Source organism: Erinaceus europaeus, chromosome 10 (genome assembly GCF_950295315.1).
Source record: "Erinaceus europaeus chromosome 10, mEriEur2.1, whole genome shotgun sequence".
Taxonomy (NCBI): Eukaryota; Metazoa; Chordata; class Mammalia; order Eulipotyphla; family Erinaceidae; genus Erinaceus; species Erinaceus europaeus.
Window position 1 is genome coordinate 99,601,967 of NC_080171.1, and position 21,569 is coordinate 99,623,535.

Consider the following 21,569-nt stretch of genomic DNA (forward strand, 5'->3'; position numbering starts at 1 on the left):
TGGTGAAGCAGGTCTGCAGGTGTCTATCTTTCTCTCCCCCTCTCTGTCTTCCCCTCCTCTCTCTATTTCTCTCTGTCCTACCCAACAATGACAACAACAATAACTACAACAATAAAACAACAAAGGCAAAAAAGGGGAATAAATAAATAATAATAATAAAAAGACTTTGTTGTTGTGGGACTGGGTAGTGGTGCATCTGGTTGAGAACATGTGTTAGAGTGAACAAGGACCCAGGTTCAAGCCCTCAGTTCCCACCTACAGGAGGAAGCTTCATGAGTGGTGATGCAGGGCTGCAGGTATCTCTCTCTATCTTTCCCTTCTCTCTCGATTTCTATCTCTATCCAATAATAAATAAAGATAATAAAATTTTTTAAAGACTCCATTGTTGTTAGAACAATAGTTCAATTTGATTCTTTTTTTTTTTTTTTAAAGATTTTTATTTATTTATGAGAAAGATAGGAGGAGAGAGAAAGAACCAGATATCACTCTGGCACATGTGCTGCCGGGGATCGAACTCAGGACCTCATGCTTGAGAGTCCAAAGCTTCACCACTGCGCCACCTCCCGGACCACTGATTCTTTTTTTTTCCTTTTTCTTTTTTTGCTGTGGGACCTTCATACCTCTGAGTCCACTGCTCCTGGTGGACTTTCCCCCCTAGCTCCCAGATAAGAGTATGAGAGACACACACAGAGAAAGAGACGCCACTCATGAAGTCTCCCCCTTTGCAAAGTGCTCCCATGTGGTGGCTGGGACTCAAACCCAAGTCCTCATTTATGATAAAGTATGTGCTCTACTAGGAGAGTGATTTCCTGGCCCCTCTATTTCAATTTTTTTACAAATAATCAATGAGGAGGGACCAGGCAGTGGTGCACCTGGTTAAGCACATATATCACCATGTGCAAGGACCCAGGTTTGAGGCCCTGGTCCCTACCTGTAGTGGAGAGCTTCATGAGCAGTAGAGCAGGGCTGCGGGTGTCTGTCTCTCTCTCTCTCTCTCCCCCACCTTTTTCTCCCCCTCCCATCTCAATTTCTCTGTCCTGTCAATTTTTTTTTTTTTTCGTCTCCAGGGGCTCGGTGCCTGCACTACAAATCCACTGCTCCTGGAGGCCGTTTTTTCCTTTTGTTCCCCTTGTTGTTTATCTTTGTTGTGGTTATTATTATTGTTGTTGGTTAGGACAGAGAGAAATGGAGAGAGGAGAGGAAGACGGGGAGAGAAAGATAGACACCTGCAGACCTGTTTCACCGCTTGTGAAGTGACCCCCCTGCAGGTGGGGAGCCGGGGGCTCGAACTGGGATCCTTTCTCCAGTCTGTGCACTTTGCGCCATGTGTGCTTCACTCTCTGCACTACCGCCCAGGCCCTCGTCAGTATTTTTTTAATGATCAATGAGGGCTGGAGAAATAGCTCATTTGGATAGCGTGCTGCTTTGCTGGATCTGTGACCCAGGTTCAAATATGCCCCCACCACGTTGCTGTGATCTATTTCACTCTCTCTCTGCCTCTATCTAAAATAACAATAATAAAAATGGTCAATGAGAATCAAATCATTGCTGTGGAATATCTGAAGGAAAGGATCCAAGAAATCGACAGGAGGATCACCCTGGCCCCAGCATGTCTGTGATGACAGCACAGCGGGCAGCCTGCCTACCTCGGATCTTGCTGGCCAGGTGCTCCTTAGAGGTGATGATCTGGTCCATGTCGGTGCGGATGACCGCCTCCATGACCGGCCGGCCCAGCTGCAGCTTGGACAGCACAGCCTCAAAGCGCGCCTGGGCCTGTTCATACACCATGCGATACACGGCATCCGAGATCTGCGGGCAGAGCCAGGTGTCAGAGCAGACCGAAGACCCCGGAGCTGCTGGCCTCCGGCTTCAGTCCTGGCCCAGGCCCACCCACCTGGATCCACTGCCGCTGGCGCTCCTGGGGCTTCCCCTTCAGCCTTGGGGTCAGCTCTGCCTTCAGTTCAGGACCCAGCTCCTCCATCACCAGGTTGCTCAGGATCTAGGGAGGCATCAGTCAGGGTGGGGGTTGACACACATCCAGTTTCCAGCAAACACAGTCACTGAAGCCCCCTGGACTTGTCGCTTCGTACGTCCCAATCTGCCAGGGTGACCGACAGGACCCTTGGGCTCAGAGGCCTTTGCACAGGCCATCTCCCTGTATGGGATACCAACCTACCCCCTTAGCCAAGACATGGACATACGCATTTATCTGTCAAGTGTCTGTTTTTGCTGCTGGACTAAAGGTTCCCTGGAAGTCAGGGCTGCAGTCTGCCTCCCAGCACCACCTGCACCTGGTCTAGGACAGACATCCAGTTAATGAACAAAGGAACCAGGTTCTTCACCTGTTCAAAACCAAGCTGCTCATCTCCCTCTAAACCTGGAGCACCCTGGAGCCTTGTCTCTGGGCTTACACCTCCCCCCATGGGCCCTGCGGCATCTTCCTGTCTCCGTCAGCCCTCCAGGCCTCACCTGCACCTCATTCCCGCACAGCATCTCCCAGGTGCCATACTGCTCCTTGGACTGGCGGTACATGCGGATGGCATCTGTGAAGGCTGGGCCCTCCACCTTGGAGTTCTCAGGGATCCCTGTCAGGCAAGGGGTGAGGGTTGGAGAGGAGGCTGGCGGGATAGTTCAGGGGCCTCCACCAAGACCAAGGGACCAGCTTCCCCAACCTCCCCACATGTACCACATGGACCCCAGGGCTTTAGAGGAACAGTGTGGGGATAGGAACAGGGACAGTAAGTCAACCCTCTACAGCCACAAAACAAGCCTCCCTGCCTCCTGCTAATGTCAAACCCTCCCAGCCACCCAAGACATGGGTTCCAGCATTTCCTCAGCTTCACAGATGAGCAGGCTCTGCTGTCAGACCACTGGCCATGACTCCAAGGACAGTGAGGAGCAGAGTCAGGACTGGAAACCACCTCATCTTCCCAAGATAGAGCACTAGAAGTACCCAGAGTCCCAGGTTCCAGCCCCACTCCCTCCCTGTACTGTCTGCATCAGGGACCAGCAAGCTTTCCCTGCAAAGGCCAAGATGATGTCTCACAGCCACTCGGCTCTGCCAGGGTTGCACAGGAGGCCACAGAGAGCTCATGAACCAGCAAACTGGGAAACTTCAGTGACAAAATAGGCAATGGCTGAATTCAGTCCAGAGGCACCCTCCTCCCAGTCTGGGTCATGGACCTAAAGGTCTTTCGGTTGCCTCTCCTGAACAGTGGAGACAATGACTCCGACCTGGCCTGGCACCACAGTGGAGTCCAGGACCCATCCATGCATGCCTGGCCACTTTATCAGTAAAGGCGGTGATAGGCTGGTTCCTGTGCTTGTAGGCAGACCACAGGTTTGCCATGCTGGCTGCAGTGTGTCCAGCTCCTGTCTGCAAATATTCTGCTGTTTCTGCTATTGCTGGCACCAGAAGGAGTGGCCCATGTCTTCTCCCACAGCCCCCAGGCAGGTGAGGTGAGTCTGAGTGGGGTGTGGACCCACAGACAGGATGCCAGGGAGGGCAAGCTGGAGGAAGTTGCAAAATCTGACTTAGGGAAGAACATGGTTAAGCACCTCAGAGCCAGGCAGTGGGTGGCGGCCCAGGCCTCAACCGCTGTGTCCCCAGAGCTGGGGGAAAGGGAAGCAACAGCCGGGGTCTCAGAAACCCCAGCTCCCAATGCAATGATGACTGTGGGCTGAGTCACCCCCACAGAGAAAAAAATCCCTTTCTGCCTGGGCAAGACCCCTCCCCTCCCACATCCGGGTGGTGACAGGAATCACTGTCAGACTGGATGGAGCACAGCAGAGGGGAAACTGAGGCCCAGCCTTTATCCCTGCAAGTGGCAGCTGCTGGGATGGAGGAATGGGCTGGGGATGTGAGAGGGGGTGTCACTCCTGTATTTCAGATACCCAAGACCAGGCATGAGAGACTGGAGCAGAGAGTAAGGGATTTCTCTAAAAATATTTTTAAACAAGTAAGAGAGATACAGAGAGAAAGATACACACACAGAAAGAGACAGACAGACCAGACACACAGATGAGATAAATGCTCAATTCTGGCTTCTGGTGGTGCAGGGGATTGAACCAGGGACCTCAAAGCCTCAGGCAGAAAAGGCTTTCTTTTGCATAACCATTACAGTGTTGCCCCAGGCCAGGGCATGTACATTCTGTGGGCAGCAGGCCAGGCATGCACAGAGGCTGCCTTCTAGGCAGCAGGTGTGACGCAGGCCCAGCACCAGGGCAGAAGTCATGGTGGGAGGGAAGGGGTTGTGGCTTTTTATTTTGTTTACTGTCTTTTAAGACATTAATAACAAGACTATGTGAGAGAACCTGAGCATCACTCTGGCACATGTGATGCCATGGATTGAACTTTGGACTTTGAACCCAGCACTCTACCTGCTGAGTCATCTCCGGGACCACTGTCACATTTATTTACTTACTTATTGCCACCAGGGCTATCGTTGTGGCTCAGTACCAGCACTACAAATCCACTACTCCAGGCAGGCCGTTTTTTCTTTCTCTCTTTCTACTTTTATTTGATAGGATCGAGAGGAATTGAGGGGAGGCGTAGATAGAGAAGGAGAGGGATACCTGCAAACATGCTTCATTGCTCATGAAGCATCCCCCCTGCAGGTGGGGAGTGGGGGCTTGAACCTGGGTCCTTGTGCACTGTAGCACGTGCACTCAACCAGGTGTGCCACCACCCAGCCCCCTATTTGTTTCATTCTCCTCTGCACTGAACTGTAAGGTCAATAAAAGTGAGGGTTAGTCCTCCCATGAGCTGCCCAGTTGTCTGGAGCTGCACTGTGTTTTTCCCCAAGTCCTAGCCCTCAGAAACTTGGAATGTGACTATATTTGGAGAGAGGGATTTAGAGACATAATCAAGTCAAAGTGAGAGGATTAGACTGAGGCCTAAACCAATGTGGCTGCTGACATAAAAATAGGAAATCTGTGGTCCAGGAGGTGGCTCAGTGATAAAGCATTGGATTCTTAAGCATGAGGTTCCGAGTTCAATCCCCGGCAGCACATGTGCCAGAGTGATGTCTGGTTCCTTCTCTCTCCTCCTATCTTTCTCATTAATAAATAAATAAATTCTAAAAAAAAAAAAAAAAGGAAATCTACAAGGGCAACAAAGGGGAATAAATAAAAAAAGAAATATTTTTTTAAAAAAAGGAAATCTGGACATAGAAAATGTTTGTGCAGAGAGGGAGAAATGAGTGAAGACACAGGGAAAATATGGTTCGTAAGTCAAGAAGTGAGGCCTTAGTGCAGCGGGTTAAGCACACATGGAGCAAAGCACAAGCACCAGTGTAAGGATCCCGGTTCGAGCCCCTGGCTCCCTACCTGCAGGGAAGTCGCTTCACAAGTGGTGAAGCAAGTCTGCAGATGTCTTTCTCTCCCCCTCTCTGTCTTCCCCTCCTCTCTCCATTTCTCTCTGTCCTATCCAACGACGACAACAATAAAACAACAAGGACAACAAAAGAGAATAAATAAATAAATAAATAAATAAAAAGAAGTGAGGCCTTAGGAGCCAGGTGGTGGTGCAATGACCCGGATTCAAGCTCCCATTCCCCTCCTGCAGGGGGGAAGCTTCACGAGTGGTAAAGCAGTTCTGCGTGTCTCTCTCTCTTTATCTATCTCTATCTCTCCCCTCCTCAATTTCTGTCTGTTCTATCAAGTATAATAAAAAGGAAAAAGAAAATAAAGGAAAAAAAAATGTGGTCTGGGAGGTGGCGCAGTGGATAAAGCATTGGACTCTCAGGCATGAGGTCCCAAGTTCAATCCCCGGTAGCACATGTACCAGAGTGATGTCTGGTTCTCTCTCTCCTAGCTTTCTCATTAAAAAAAATAAATAAAATCTAGGGACCAGGTGATGGCGCACCTGGTTGAGCGCACATGTTACAATGTGCAAGGACCCAGGTTCAAGCCCCTGGTTCCTACCTTCAGGGGGAAAGCTTTGCGAGTGATAAAGTAGGTTTGCAGTTGTCTCTCTCTCTCTCCCTCCCTATCTCCCCCTTCCCTCTTGATTTCTGACTGTCTCTATCCCATAAATAAATAAAGATGATAAAAAATGTTTAAAAATAAAATAAAATCGTTAAAGAAAAGAAAAAAACTGAGGCCTTAGCCAAAAACATAGTCACCGACACGGTGATCTTGGATGTCCAGTCTCCAGAATTAAAAGTGAATTACTGTTGTCCAAGGTTTCCCCCACCCCTCTGAAGCCCCTTCAGCTGGCCCTTCATGATGGCAGCCCCAGCCAACTAAGACACAGTCCCTCATCTAAGCCTCAAAACAGCCCTATGGGGACATGCCTTCCCAATGAGGACACAGGCTCAGAGAGGCAAAGCTGCTGGCTTGAGGATGCACAGCTGGGAAATGGCTCAAACCCAGGAGCAGCTGACTGCAGCCTGGACTGGAGACTTCCCGCGAGTGGGGTCCCCAGGGTCAGCTGAGAAAGGAAACTGCATTCCCCAAGTGCTGTGCAGCAGGCAGAGAGGACATCGCTCAGACAGGAAGAGGCCTTGACCTCTGAGCACCAGTCCAGCCCCAGGGCTCAGCTCTGTAACCGCCCCCCCCCAGCTGCCTCTCACCACCCCCCAGCTGCTCCAGGAATGCAGGATGTCAGGGAGGCCCTAGAACAGCTGGCACCTACCCAGATTGGCCTCCTCTTACACTCCCACCCCCACCCCCACCCCCACCACTGCACTTCCTGGCAGCCACCAGAGTGAGCAATTCCAGGCTCCACAAATTCCAGACCCCCACCTCTGAGCTGAAGGGGCAGGGAACTTTCCCACAGTTCTCAGAAGGAAAACAAGCACTTGGAAAACCAGCCTGGGCAGCTAACCAGCACCTCTGCTACCCCGTCAGTCACAGCTCCTCGGCGCCTCCCCTCCTGACCACAGCACCCACACCCTAGGGGCTCCCCTCAGCATCCCAGCTGAATGCTCCCTGTGGGACAGGCACTGAGCCAAGTGCTCTCCCTGGACCAGCCTGTCTATCCCCAACAACCCTACAAAGCTTATGTCATCCTCACCACCATGCAAATAGGCAACCAGTTGAGGGTCTTTCCCCACACACCTGAGCCTGGTTCCAGCTCCCTCACACACCTGGCCTGGGGTCACTCCACCAGGTCAGTCATTAGTCTTGGAAGACTGGAGAAGGCAGAGCTGGGTCAGGGACGAGGGGAGGGGGCAGGAGGCACCCCAAGCTGAGCAGCCAGAGTCCACACAGCCTCCGCCTGCGCTGGCCCCAGTCCCTGGGGACCTGGGAACAGGAGGCTCTTTGTGGGCATCAGGGCCCAGCCCAGGTGGCAAGGGCTGACCTGGCTGCAAACCTGGTTCCTCCCACCTGGCAGATTCCAGACAGGGTACAAGTGTCTCTGGGGAGCTGAGGTCACTTTGGGTGGAGTGAGCCGAGTCACTTTGGGGATTGGTCTCCAGGCATGCATGCCCATCTTCCCGTGCCCCTTTGGAGCTGTGTCCTGGCTTGCTAGGCCAGAGGGTGGGGTGTGGGCAGGGGTGGACAAGGGTGGCTGTCTCAAGAGGCCTCTTGAGGCTAAGTCACCAGTGAGGAAATGTAGGGTCCAGGTCAAGGTTGTTTCCTCCCTCAGGGGCAGAAAGAACCCCCCCACCCCCACAAAGATAATCATCAGCCTTTTTGGTCAGGCTCCCCAGAGTCCTACAAGCCACCCGGACCTGTCCTATGCCCAGTGCAGTTCTTCCTCTAACCCGCTCCTGCCTTAAGGGAGGTGTCCCAGCCAACACACAGCACAGCTGTGACTCATCACGCCTGCTGTCCTCATCTGTTTAACGTCTGTGTCCACTGGACTGCCAGCAGCATAGCTGTCTCTCTCGGGATGTATCCTCTGTGCCCAGACATCAACAATGTTTGCTGAATGAATAAGTGAGCTAGAAGAGACCTCATAACTTTGCGGATGAGACCTTATAGACCCCTAGGAAGAAAGTGAACTTTGTAGGCAGACTACCTTGCCAGTTAGTGATAAGAAAAATTGGGAGTTGGGCAGTAGTGCAGCGGGTTAAGCACAGGTGGCGCAAAGCACAAGGACTGGCATAAGGATCCCGGTTCGAGCCCCCAGCTCCCCACCTGCAGGGGAGTCGCTTCACAGGCAGTGAAGCAGGTCTGCAGGTGTCTATCTTTCTCTCTCCTCTCTGTCTTCCCCTCCTCTCTCCATTTCTCTCTGTTCTATCCAACAACAACGACATCAATAACTACAACAATAAAAAACAAGGGCAACAAAAGGAAATAAATTAATTAAAAAAAAAAAGAAACATTACATAATGAAAGTCCTGGGGGCTGGAGGATGGCTCAATTGGTACAGCCCATATTTACTATGTTCTTCCTCTATAACACTTTCTATCAATATATATATATATATATATATATATATATATATATATATATATATATATTAGTTACAATGTATGTGTGTGTGTGTCTCCCTCTCTATCACCCTCTTACTTCTTAATTCCTGGCTGACTACCCAATAAATAAATAAATAAATAAATAATGATAATACAAAAAAATTCCTAGAAATAAATTAGTCTCCTAAATTCATGTTAGAAAGTAGCAGAAGGGAGTCGGGCGGTAGCACAGCGGGTTAAGCTCACGTGGCACAAAGCGTTAACGAACCGGCATAAGGATCCCTGTTCGAGCCTCCGGCTCCCCACCTGTAGGGGAGTCGCTTCACAGGTGGTGAAGCAGGTCTGCAGGTGTCTATCTTTCTCCCCCCCCCCCCCGTCTTCCCCTCCTCTCTCCATTTCTCTTTGTCCTATCCAACAATGACAACATCAATAACAACTACAACAATAAAACAATAAAACAAAGGCAATAAAAGGGAAAAAATAAATAAAATAAATATTAAAAAAAGAAAAAAAAAGTAGCAGAAATAGGGGCCAGATGGTGGTGCACCTGGTTAAGCGCTCACATTACAGTGTGCAAGGATCCAGGCTTAAGCCCCTGGTCCCAACCTGCAGGGGGAGAGCTTCGCAAGTGGTGAAGCAGAGCTGCAGGTGTCTGTCTGTCTCTCTCCCTCTCTATCTCCTCTTCCCCTCTCAATTTCTCTCAGTCTCTATACAGTAATAAATAAAAATATATTTTTAAAAAGGAAGTAGCAGAGAGTCAGGCGTAGTGCAGCGGGTTAAGCGCAGGTGGCGCAAAGCGCAAGGACCAGCATAAGGATCCCAGTTCGAGCCCCTGGCTCCCCACCTGTAGGGGAGTTGCTTCACAGGCGGTGAAGCAGGTCTGCAGGCGTCTATCTTTCTCTCCCTCTCTCTGTCTTTCTCTCCTCTCTCCATTTCTCTCTGTCCTATACAATAACAATGATAGCAATAACAACAACAACAATAAACAACAAGGGCAACAAAAGGGAAAATAAATAAATAAATGTTTAAAAAAGAATTTATTAAAAAGAAAGAAAGAAAGAAAGAAGCAGAAATGTGATGAGTTTTTACAAATTCAAACAGCTCTGGGCAGGGATAGCATAATGGTTATGTAGAGACTCTCGTGCCTGAGGCTCCAAAGTCCCAGGGTTCAATCCCCTGCACCACTATAAACCAGAGCTGAGCAGTGCTCTGGTTTAAAAAAAAAAAAAATTCAAACAGCTCCTAGAGCAGGGTTGCCATACCATTCTCAGCTACTAGATGCCACCATGCAGCAAATACCCCAGCCCATGCCCCTCACCAAGGCCACTCACCATTGTTGCAGTGCCGGATGCAGTCTTGCAGAACGGCCTGCCACTTGTACTGCTCTGTTTCTGTCATCAAGCAGAAGTAGTAGTGACGTGCATAAGGATGCCAGAGGATGAGCGGGAACTGTGTGGGGCACTTGAGGATGGGGGTGGTGCCCGATTTGGCTGTGATCCCTGTGGAAACAGCACAGATTGAGCAGTGGCCCTCTACCATCTCTTCCTACCAGAGGATGACAGTCAGTGGATCCTGGGCTGCTCTGGGGCAGGCTCAAGCCACAGAGCGTTGGTCTGTCCTGAAGAGGGGACCGGTGGACCAGTGAGTCATAGGGGAGACTGCAGCCCTCTTTCCTGCTGTGTCCTTCAGAGCCCAACTGGTGGACACTGAGGTCCCCCAGCAACTGTTCAGGTCCATTTCTCTCTTTCTCTCTCTCTCATTTTTATTTGTTTATTTATTTATTTTTGCCTCCAGGGTTATTGCTGGGGCTTGGTGCCTGCACTATGAATCCACTGATCCTGGAGGGTATTTTTTTCCATTGTTGCCATTGGACAGAGAGAAATTGAGAGAGATGGGGAGGCCAAGGCAGGGAGAGAAAGATAGACCTGCTTCACCGCCTGTGAAGCGACTCCCTTGCAGGTGGGGAGCCGGGGTTCGAACCATGATCCTTAACGTCGGTCCTTGTGCTTTGCTACGCTACCGCCTGACTCCCCTCTCTCTCTCCCTTCCCCTCTCCCTCTCTCTCATTTTCTTTCTGGGATAGATGGGGAGAGGGAGACAGAAAAAGGAGAGGAACTACAACACTGCTCTACCATTCATGAAGCTTCCCCGATGCAGGTGGTCCCACGTGCTGACTAAGGGCTTGAACCCAGGTCTCTGTACATGGTAAATTGTGTGCTGTGCTAGGTGAGCCATCTCCAGGCCCCAGACCCATTTCTTAGAGTTGGTGACACAGTCACATCCAGCTCCCTTTTGGGTAATGTCTAGACTCCATGAGTGAGGAACAAACAACACAGGGTCACAATTCTCTGTTCAAAGGCCCAGTGTTACCTTCTCAGGTTTCTCTCCAAATTTCAGCTTGTGGAGGCCAAAGTGTGGCTTGAATGTCCCAGTGGAGAGGGAGGCATCAGGGTGAGGCAATCAAATAAATAACAAGAATTTTTCTCCCTCTTAGTTTTGCCTGCATGGATATTTGAGATCTAGTGAGATCAGTGGACCTGAACTATGATCTCACCACTGTGGTTAATAAACTAATACAAGTGACAGGTCTTTGTACCCAGGCTCTGTGTCCCGGTGCTGGGTTCAGGACACAGAGCATCTCAAGGGGTCTACATAGCACCCCTCCGACCCCAGGTCAGTCCTCTTAGTGCCGTGCTTTGTAGATGCTAAAGAAATTGAAGGTGGAGGAAAAGATTTACCTGAGAAGACACAACAGGGGCCGGGTGGTGGCACACCTGGTTGAGCGCACATGTTGTAATGCACAAGGACCTGGGTTCAAGCCCCTAGTCCCCACCTGCAAGGTGAAAGCTTTGCAAGTGGTGAAACAGTGCTACAGTGTCTCTCTCCCTCTCTATCTCCCCCTGCCCCCTCGATTTCTGGCTGTTTCTATCAAATAAATAAAAGATAATAAAAGATCAGTTTATTAAAAGAAGAAGAAGAAGAAGAAGATATAAGTAAAGAGAAGACAACACAAGTAAAACCAGAGTGGGGCTGGATATCAAGAACCCCAGACTCTAGCTGAGCCCTCTACTCCAAAAACACCTGGCTCCAAGTCCTAATGGGGATACCAACACCAGAATCTCCCCTCACCCCCAAATCCCTTAGTGTTCCTTCCTGAAGTCAGCAGAAAGGTAGATGAGTTCCTGTAGGATGTCTGGGAAGCTCTGACAGCAGGGGTAACATTCGAGAACAGGACGCCTAGAATGACTACTCATAAATGCCGTCTGGTTTCAGCAGCTTGTACAGCATAATCACTCCAATTTTCTCTGGGAGTCTCTCACAGACTTGGGGAGGTGGGTAGGATGCATGGCTGTGATGGATGTGATGGAAAGGCTGGGCCGGTGGAGAGCGCCTCTTCCCAGACCCACAAGGCTCAGCTCTGGCCCAGTGGGTCTTTATGCAAACATGGTGCCTAGAGCTCCAGGGTTAGAACTACTCCTGGCCAAATCCCCAGACTCTCACAGGCCGCGGCAGCCTGGAAAGGGAGCAGCTGGTCCTTTACCGGGTAAGGAGTTGCCAACGAGTTCCAAGTACTGGTCCACGGAAGTAAGGATTTTGTAGCCTGCACTGTTGATGACAGCACGGGGTGAAATCTGCCGCTCATAGGCCTGAGGAGGGGACAAGAGAGACAGTCCCCAGAGGTTACAGTTGTGATCAAGCTCAATTCCATCTCTACCTCCCATAACCATCCAACTTGGTGTTACCAGCCTGAGGGGAGTGGGGAGGAAGAAGGAAGGAAAGAGAGAAAAGGAAGTGACGTGGTGACCTGGATCTAAGCTCTGCGCTCAAATTCAGACTCCTCTGAGGATAGTGTGATGCTGAAAATAAGTTTACCTCCTTTGCTTCCACAGTCTAATCTATAAAACTAGGGTAGTAATAGTTCCTCTGTGTCACAGGGCTTCAGGAGGATGGAGTAAGACAGCTGCCATCACTACATTCTGCTGAGAATGCCCGCATGCTTTGGCCAGAGCACTGCTCAGTGCTCACTTATGATGGTGCCAGACATTGAGCCTGGGACCTCAGAGCTTCAGGCATCAAAGTCCGGTGTGTAAACCACCATGTTACTTCCCTGGACTTGTCCTCACTTCTCTTACTCTTGCCTATGTTATCTGCAGCTATTTTGCAGAATTCTCATCTGTGTGTAGGAACCATTATCAGCCACAGGCTCACATAGATTGTAAGCAGCAGTGTTAGGACAGTAACTACCCTGTCAGCCTTCAGAGCCCAGGCTCTTTGATCACTGTCTTGAGCATTCACCACCTTCCAGTATTATGAACACCATAGAAGTCCTCTTTGGAGGAGAGGTAGGCCTGGACACTTCTTGTGTTTTGTTTTGACCAGAGCACTACTCAGTCCTGGCTTATGGTGGTGCTGGGGATTGAACCTGTTAGCTTAGAGTCTCAGGTTTGAGAGTTGTTTGCATAAACGTTATGGGGTCTCCCCAACACTGGATACTGCTTTCTTATGCCAGCAGGGAGAAAAAGCAGTTGAAATAAATAGCTCATACAGCAGGGCTTCCATGCTGCACCCTGCCACTAGGTGTCACTATTCAACTAGTCCTTGTGAGCGGCTCCAAGCCTCCAGGGCAGTGATTCTTTCTCCCTTCCTTCCTTCCTTCTTTCCTTCCTTCCTTCCTTCCTTTTAAAGATTATATTTATTTATGAGAAATGTAGGAGGAGAGAGAAAGAACCAGACATCACTCCAGCACATGTGCTGCCGGGGATCAAACTCGGGACCTCATGCTTGAGAGTCTAAAGCTTTATCACTGCGCCACCTCCCGGACCAACCAGGGCAGTGATTTCTACGGGTGGTCCTGACAAGGAGCATCAGCACCACCTTAGAACTTGTTAGAATGCAAACATGTGCTTCCACTTGAGACCTGAATCAACGTGGAGTAAGTTCAGCAGCCCATCCAGATGATTCTGAGAACCACACCCCTGGAGCTTCTGTTTATCTAATGCGGGTTTATCTTCAAACAGGCCATGCAGAGCTGATCTGGCCTGAAGAAATGTTTAGTAGATGAAATTGGCTCTGTGGCTCAGCCTGGTGGGATTTCTCCAGGGCCCAAAGCAGAACTAAGGAATAACCTACTCACTGCAGGGCAAAGGGATGACTCTATAAGAAAAGAAAAAAGAAAAAAGAAAAAAAGATGCAGTGACAGAGCTTTGAATTTGCAAGCATGAGTTCAATCCCCAGCAACTCAAATGCCAGTGTGCTGCTCTGATCTCACTATCTCACCCTGCAGTGTCTCTGTCATCTCTGTCTCTCTCTCAAAATTAATTCAGCAGGGTGGGTGGGAGCTAGTATGAATTGGTTGGGGTTGGGAGAGGTCAGAGTGAAAGCTCAACCCCCCAACCAGCTGGTCTGGTGGGATGAAATAGTATTTAGAGAGGATACTCAGAGGCAGGGGTAAATAGCACAATGCTTATGCAAACAGTCTCTCACGCCTGAGGCTCCAAAGTCCCAGGTTCAATCCCCCATACCACCATAAACCAGAGCTGAGCAGGAAAAAAAGGGGGGCAGGGGACTCAGCAGAGAAAGCTGGATAAGGGAGGTGGGATGGGGGTTAGGGTTCTGCTTTGCCCTGGTGACAATTGAGGAAGGATGCCAGGTGGCAGGGCAAGGGTGGGGGTATGAGGTCTCAGATTTACTGGGAGGTGGGAGGGGGCAAACAGTGCTAATTCAGAGAGGGGGATGGATGGCAGGGAGCTGTAGAGCTGAGGGGGAAGCGAGCTTGGCTGGGGGGTGACATCAGGTGACTGCTGGGGTGGGGACGCACCGCTTTGTTCTCGTAGAGCACCAGCCCATAGTTGTGGGGCACAAGGCTGAAGCGGTTCCTCCACTTCTTGTTGTCCTCCTGGTACTGGAAGAGGTTCCCCGAGAAGATGACGCGCTCATCCAGTGGCACCTGGGGGGAAAGGGAGGCAGCAATGAGGTCTGGCCACCCCTATAGCCCAGGGCAGAAACAGGGTCTCTCACAGATTACAGCCTGCTCAGCAGCGCCCCCTGGTGTCCATCTTCCATCCCAACCTCGCTCAACCAGGTGCGAAGTGAGGCGGCAAGTCAGACAAGAGCAATGGAGGGGCTGCCCCCATGTCCAGAGGGAGCATGATGACTCATGGGCCCCTTCCAGGTAGTCACTGTGGCTCAGGCCCCCACCAGGAGCCCAACTCCAACTCCACCCTGGCCTGTCTGGAGACGGGCCTGGAGCTTTCTCTGGAGGCTAACCCCAAAAGAAGGGGACATGCCCACAGGCCAGAACTGAGGCTCCAGTCCCTGGGAAAGACCCCCCCTCCCAGTACCGAGCTTCTATTTCCCCTCAGGGCAACTAAAATGTGATCAAGTCGGCTCCAGAGACCCTTCTCTCCTCAGCCTGGAGAGTTCCCCATTTGACCTGTGTCCTGGGGGTCAGTGCAGGGAGCGGGAATGGATGCCCAGACTCTTCTGCAAAGGCCCAGCACTGACTCCATTGTTGGCCTGTCACATCCCCTCTCTGAGCCTCAGTGGCCTCAGCTGCTCAGTGGGGACAGTGACAGCACTGACTTCACCTGGGTCTCTAAGGGTTCTGAGTAGTAAGGTGAGTAATGGGCTCAACAAACTATACGTGGGGGGGCCATCACATGGGACTGAGCAATGCAGACTGTCAGACTTCACTGGGGGACAGCAGGAGGGGTAGGCAGCCCCTGCAGGTAGTTAAGTGCCTGAAAACTTGGGGGAGGGACACACTGAGGGTGTGAGGGAACAGGTCGACTCTAGGACAGAAGGGACTGGAATGCCTGATGTCCCCCAGTTTTCCAGACAAGTCCTGTCTCTTCAGCAACAAGTGCCATGTGTTGCAAAACAAAACACGTTTCATGTGTACTAAGGGGAGAAAGAGCTGGTGATGGCGTGCCTGGCCCTTCCTGGTGTCCTTGCTCTGCTTCTAGGGCTGACCCTACAGCCGGAGTCAGGTGTGAGGGGCTCCCCACCAAGCGGCCTCTACCTCAACCCTCCTCTCCCCTCCCTTCCCGTGCTCTAGGCCCTTCACAAAGTGCCCCTCTTGCCAGCAGCCTCTCTGCTACTCTTCAAGGGGAAATGCCAAAACACTCCTAGAAAATGAGGAGCCATTGTACTCAAACAATAGGACCCCGCAGACTGCTTCCTATCCAGGATAAAAATATTTACAGGAAAAGATAATGGTCCCCCCTACCAACTCCCCCATCCCAGATACACATGCAGTGGGCTTTGCCCAGCTCACAGAACTGCCAGCATTGTCTGTATTTAGACCAGCTCTGCAACCCTCTTTTGCAGAAAGCAGCAAAGAGAGCTCTCCTAACACCCTGGAAGGCCCAGTTCCCCTCAGGCACACAGTCAGCTTCCTCGCTGGGATCCAGGAAGACAGCCCTGGGAGCAGGTGGCCCAGGCAGGCCCTCCCAGGGCGAGATGCACTCAGCACCCTACCCAGCCCCAGCCCCCCCAAGTCTACCTCCAGACCCTGGGCATCCTTTAACAGGGAGTTGGCTAAGGGTTGGGATTTGACTTCTAAGATTTTCAATGGCAGTCTCCTGTTTGCACTGGAAGGCCCGCAGGAAATGAAGTGGAACCCAGCAGCTCGGCCAGCCTATTCTGGATTCTGACCAGCTCCCCAGGTGGCAATGCCACGTGGGGGTCATTGGTGGGAGGCGATGGAAGATGAATGGTCAGAGCAGAGACCCCGTGTGCCCGTGCAGTTCCGGGCCCATGGGAGTCTGGGCAGACTGACCCCACCTTTCCAAGCCCCATCTGTGATGTCAGATAGACATGACTAGAACCCCTGAATCCCTGACTTTTTTTTCTTTCCACCAGGGTTATCACTGGGGCTTGGTGCCTGCAAGACTACACCTTTCCTTGTGGTCACCTTTTTCCTTTTCCTTTCATTTTGATAAAGGAGAATGAAAGTGAAAAAGAGACACCCCAGGTTCTAGAACATGATGGCAGAGGATCTAGTGGGGGTTCTACTGTAGAAAACTGAGAATGTTATGCATGTACAAACTACTGTACCACCACCCTTTTAAAATTAGTCACTTATATTATAATTGCTAATAAAATACTATTACCATTACAATGATGATTCATATTATTATTTCAATCATTATGGCATTGTTATCATGACTTCACATCATGATGGTGTGTTTCCTGAGTGGTAAAATGAAACCCAGTCTCGCTGCTTTTGGGGGGACTGTGGGGAACTTCCATTCACTCTTGTTGCTTATATGCTGTCTGATTTGCTCTGATGAATGTGCACCCGGGGTGGGCGTGAAAGGAGTCGTTTGCACGGTCACAGCTTAATGCTGTCAAGAGGACCACACTCAGGTCTTGGGTCACTGGGACCCAGCTGTCTGTGGCGTTTCATTTTTTATTCCAGACGTGGGATCAGTGTCCGCTTTGCCCACAAGGAGGGGGTAGGGGAGACAGCATAATGGTTATGCAAACAGACTTTCAGATCTGGGGCTCCACGGTCCCAAGTTCGATACCTGCACCACCATAAGCCAGAAATCTGAGGAAAAAAAGCACTACTCTGGGGAAAAAGAAAAAAAAAAAAAAAAAAAGAAAGAAAGAAAGAGAAACAAAGAAAGAAAGAAAGAAAGAAAAGAAAGAAAAAGAAACAGTCCACCTGTTGATTCCTAGGTTGTCCATCTTGCCATGCAAGTGTATCCCTGTCAGATGCCAATGCTAAGTCCCTGGCACCTCCCTGGCCTATCCCCCCTCTGCTGTCCATGCTGGCTCCTGGGACACCAGAGGACTGGACTTCCTTCTCTGGGTCCAAAATCAGAAGGGTGGTGGTGCTTAGATAAATGCTCAGCTCTGAGCGCCTCTTTTTCCCCTTTCTTTTTTTGATTATATTTTTATCTTTAATTATAGAAACAGAGAAATAGGGAGAACGATAAGGAGAGAAAGAGAGATACCAGCAGCCTGCTCCACCGCTTGTAAAGCCTGCCCTGAAGGTGGAGACCAGGGGACCTGAAGCCGAGACTCTGCACATAGTAACTTGTGCACTTCACTAGCTGTGCCACAACCCAGTCCCCCGCTTGCTTGCTTGCTTGCTTGCTTTCTTTCCTTCCTTCCTTCCTTTCTTTTTCTTTCTTTCTTTTTTAAAAAGCAACATCAAGGATTGAGCCCAGGATCAGGATCAAGTGTAGGTGTATGGCCTCCCGAGCCACCCCCCCCTTTAAAAATAAGAGATACACAGAGAGCTGGGGAGATAGCATAATGCTATGCAAACAGCTTCATACCTGAGGCTCCAGGCTCAGTCCTCAGTGCCACCATTAGCCAGAGCTGAGTAGTGCTCTGGTCTCTCTCTTTTTTTTTTTTTTAGTTTTTTTTTTATATATTTATTTTCCCTTTTGTTGCTTTTGTTGTTTTTTTTTATTGTTGTTATAGTTATTATTGTTGTTATTGATGTCATCATTGTTAGATAGGACAGAGAGAAATGGAGAGAGGAGGGGAAGACAGAGAGGGGGAGAGAAAGATAAACACCTGCAGACCTGCTTCACCACTTGTGAAGGGACTCCCCTGCAGGTGGGGAGCCAGGGTCTCGAACTGGGATCCTTAAGCCGGTCCCTGCGCTTTGCACCACCTGCACTTAACCCTCTGTGCAACTGCCTGACTCCCCTGGTCTCTCTCCTCTCCCTCTCTCTCTCATGAAATAAATAAAATTAAAAAATAAAGAAAGATAAGTTTTAAAAGAGAGATACACAGAGAGGAGAGACACTACCGCTCTGCTCTATCACCCATAGAGCTCTACCATGCAGACTCTTATTTAATTCTTTTCTTTTCTTTTTTTTTTAAATTTCTTTATTGGGGAATTAATGTTTTACATTCAACAGTAAATACAATAGTTTGTACATGCATAACATTTCCAGATTCCCATTTAACAATACAACCCCCACTAGGTCCTCTGTCATCCTTCTTGGACCTGTATTCTCCCCACCCACCCACCCCAGAGTCTTTTACTTTGGTGCAACATGCCAATTCCAGTTCAAGTTCTATTTGTGTTTTCTCTTCTGATCTTGTTTTTCAACTGCTGCCTGAGAGTGAGATCATCCCATATTCATCCTTCAGTTTCTGACTTATTTCACTCAACATGAATTTTTTAAGGTCCATTCAAGATCGGCTGAAAATGGTGAAGTCACCATTTTTTATAGCTGAGTAGTATTCCATTGTGTATATAGACCACAACTTGCTCAGCCACTCATCTGTTGTTGGACACCTGAGCTGCTTCCAGGTTTTGGCTATTACAAATTGTGCTGCTAAGAACATATGTGTACACAGATCTTTTTGGATGGGTGTGTTGGGTTCCTTAGGATATATCCCCAGGAGGGGAATTGCAGGGTCATAGGGTAGGTCCATTTCTAGCCTTCTGAGAGTTCTCCAGACTGTTCTCCACAGAGGTTGGACCAATTTGCATTCCCACCAGCAGTGCAGGAGGGTTCCTTTGACCCCACACCTCTCCAGCATTTGCTGCTGTTCCCTTTTCTGATGTGTGACATTCTCACAGGAGTGAAGTGATATCTCATTGTTGTCTAGATTTGCATTTCTCTGACAATCAGAGACTTGGAGCATTTTTTTCATGTGTTTCTCGACCTTTTGGATCTCTTCTGTGGTGAATATTCTGTCCATGTCCTTCCCCCATTTTTGGATGGGGTTATTTGTTGAGATTTGCAAGTTCTTTATATATTCTGGTTATTAGCCTCTTGTCTGATGTATTCTTTTCTTTTCTTTCTTTTTTTCTTTCTTTCTTTTTTTTTTTTTTTTTCTTGTTTAACCAGAGCACTGCTCAGCTCTGGCTTATGGTGGTGCAGGGGATTGAAACTGGGACTTTAGAGCCTTAGGCATGTAAGTCTCTTTGCATAACCATTATGCAATCCACCCCTGCCCTGACAGTTTTCTTGGGGGTTGTTTACTTGTTTTCTCTGTCAGGGATTCACTGGGACTTTGTGCCTACATGTATCACTGGGCAGTGGTACACCTGGCTGAGCACATGTTACCCTGTGCAAGGACCTGAGTTCGAGCCCCCACTCCCCAACTGCAGAGAAGAAGCTTCAAGAATGGTGAAGCAGGTCTGGAGATGTCTCTCTTTCTCCCTCTCTATCCCCTCAATTTCTCTCTGTCCTATCAAATAAAAATAGAAAGGGGGGGGGGGACGGCCACCAGGAGAGTTGGATTCGAGCTCAATCAATAACTCTGGTGGAAAAAACAAACAAATGAAGTTTCACCACTCAGTGGACTCTCTTTTTATCTTGATAGAGGTGGCAAGACAGAGAGAAAGAGAGAGAAAAAAGAAACAAACAAAAAACACCATAGGCTGCTCCACCACTCGCGAAGCTTTTCCTGTACAAAGTGCTCCCATGTGGTGGCAGGGAGCTTGAGCTGCTCTTAGTACATGGTCAAGTATGTGCACTGCCTGCCTAAGCTATTTCTCAGCCTCTGTTCGGACACTTTCTTCTCCCTCCTACTCTGCAACCCTTTGTCCAGGAAGCTTTGGTGGGCCACCCAGACCAGGCTAGATACCCACTGGGTTGACCTGCCATCTCCTTTGTGGACTCTGTGTGCCCACTGTGTGACTGCTTCCCTAAGCATCTGCAGGGCCAGCAAGGGAGAAGACCCCAGCCCTGGACCAAGGTACATTCAGGGTGTATCCTGATGGTGAGTCTGTCTCTTGCAGGATTATTCTGAGAGCCACAGGGAAAGAAAAACAAACAAGCAAACAAACAAAAAATGCCCCACTCCACTAATTTGTTCTGAAACCTCACCTCTCCTGAGCCCTACCCCACTAGGGAAAGAAAGAAACAGAATGGGGATATGGATCGACCTGTCAGTGCCCATGTCCAGCAGAGAAGCAATTACAGAAGCCAGAACTCCCATCCTCCCAAAAATTTTGGTCCATACTCCCAGAGGGGGAGAATTGTTAGGGGAAGTTGATCAGAGGGCTTTGAACCCCAATTCCATCAGTACTCTGAGAGAGAAGAAGAAAAAAGGAAGGACATTCAAAAGTATTAATAGGTGTAGGTGTGATTTAGAAAGGAAGAGAAGGGGGTTGGGGAGTAGCGCAGCTGGTTAAGCGCATGTGGCGCAAAGCGCAAGGACCTGCATAAGGATCCCGGTTCGAGCCCCCGGCTCCCCACCTGCAGGGGAGTCGCTTCACAAGCGGTGAAGCAGGTCTGCAGGTGTCTTTCTCTCCCCCTCTCTGTCTTCCCCTCCTCTCTCCATTTCTCTCTGTCCTATCCAACAACGATGACATCAATAACAACAACAATAATAACTACAACAATAAAACAAGGACAACAAAAGGGAAAATAAATAAATATTAAACAATTAAAATAAAACAGGAAGAGAAGGAGGGCTGGGCGGCGGCACACCGGCTTAAGTGCACATAGTCTGAAGCACAAGATCCTGTCCAAGGATCCCAGTTTAAGAGCCCTGCTCCCCACCTCTATCTTCTCTTCCCACTCTCAATTTCTCTCTGTCCTATCCAATAAGATAGGGGGGAAATGGCCTCCGGGAGCAGTGGATTTGTAGCGCCGGCACCCAGCCCCAGCAATAACCCTGGAAGCCAAATAAAAAAAGAGAAAGAAAGAGGAAGGAAGGAAGGAAGGAAGGAAGGAAGGAAGGAAGGAAAAATAAAAGAGAACATAAATACAGATAGAAACAGAAATAATAGTCAGCCATAGCTGTGACCTTGGGAGAACTACTGCAGTTCCTTTTTATTTTTTAAAAAAACTTTTTATTAATTTATTAGTGAGAAAGATAGGAGAGAGAGAAAGAACCAGATATCGAACTCAGGACCTCAGGCTTAAGAGTCCAATGTCTTATTCACTGTGGTTTTTTTTTAAATTTTATATAATTTTTTATTATCTTTATTTGCTCTATAGAGACAGTCAGAAATTGAGAGGGGAGAGGGTGATAGAGAGGGAGAGAGATAGAGAGACACCTGCAGCCCTGCTTCACCATTTGCAAAGCTTTCCCCTTGCAGGTGGGGACTGGGGGCTCGAATCCCCACCCTTGTGCATTATAACATGTGTGCTCAGCCAGGTGCGCCACCACCCGGCCCCCTAGTGCAGTGTCCAGTGGAGGTATGGATCGACCAGTGGAGGAAAATGGGGACACAGAACTTTGGTGGTGGGAAAAGTGTGAAATCATAACCCT

At 49.4% G+C, this 21,569-nt stretch overlaps 1 protein-coding gene across 1 annotated transcript in view; it reads right to left on the reverse strand.

Moving 5' to 3' along the window:
* Window positions 1-21,569, reverse strand: part of NIBAN2 (niban apoptosis regulator 2) — a 78,807-nt gene that overhangs the window by 6,540 nt on the left and 50,698 nt on the right. Inside the window, exons 3-8 of the mRNA XM_007528846.3 lie at window positions 14,185-14,313; window positions 11,908-12,013; window positions 9,698-9,865; window positions 2,470-2,585; window positions 1,895-1,999; window positions 1,647-1,809 (exon numbers count right to left, since the gene is read on the reverse strand). Of these exons, the coding sequence (XP_007528908.1) occupies window positions 1,647-1,809; window positions 1,895-1,999; window positions 2,470-2,585; window positions 9,698-9,865; window positions 11,908-12,013; window positions 14,185-14,313 (787 nt within the window). The remainder of the gene's footprint in view (window positions 1-1,646; window positions 1,810-1,894; window positions 2,000-2,469; window positions 2,586-9,697; window positions 9,866-11,907; window positions 12,014-14,184; window positions 14,314-21,569) is intronic.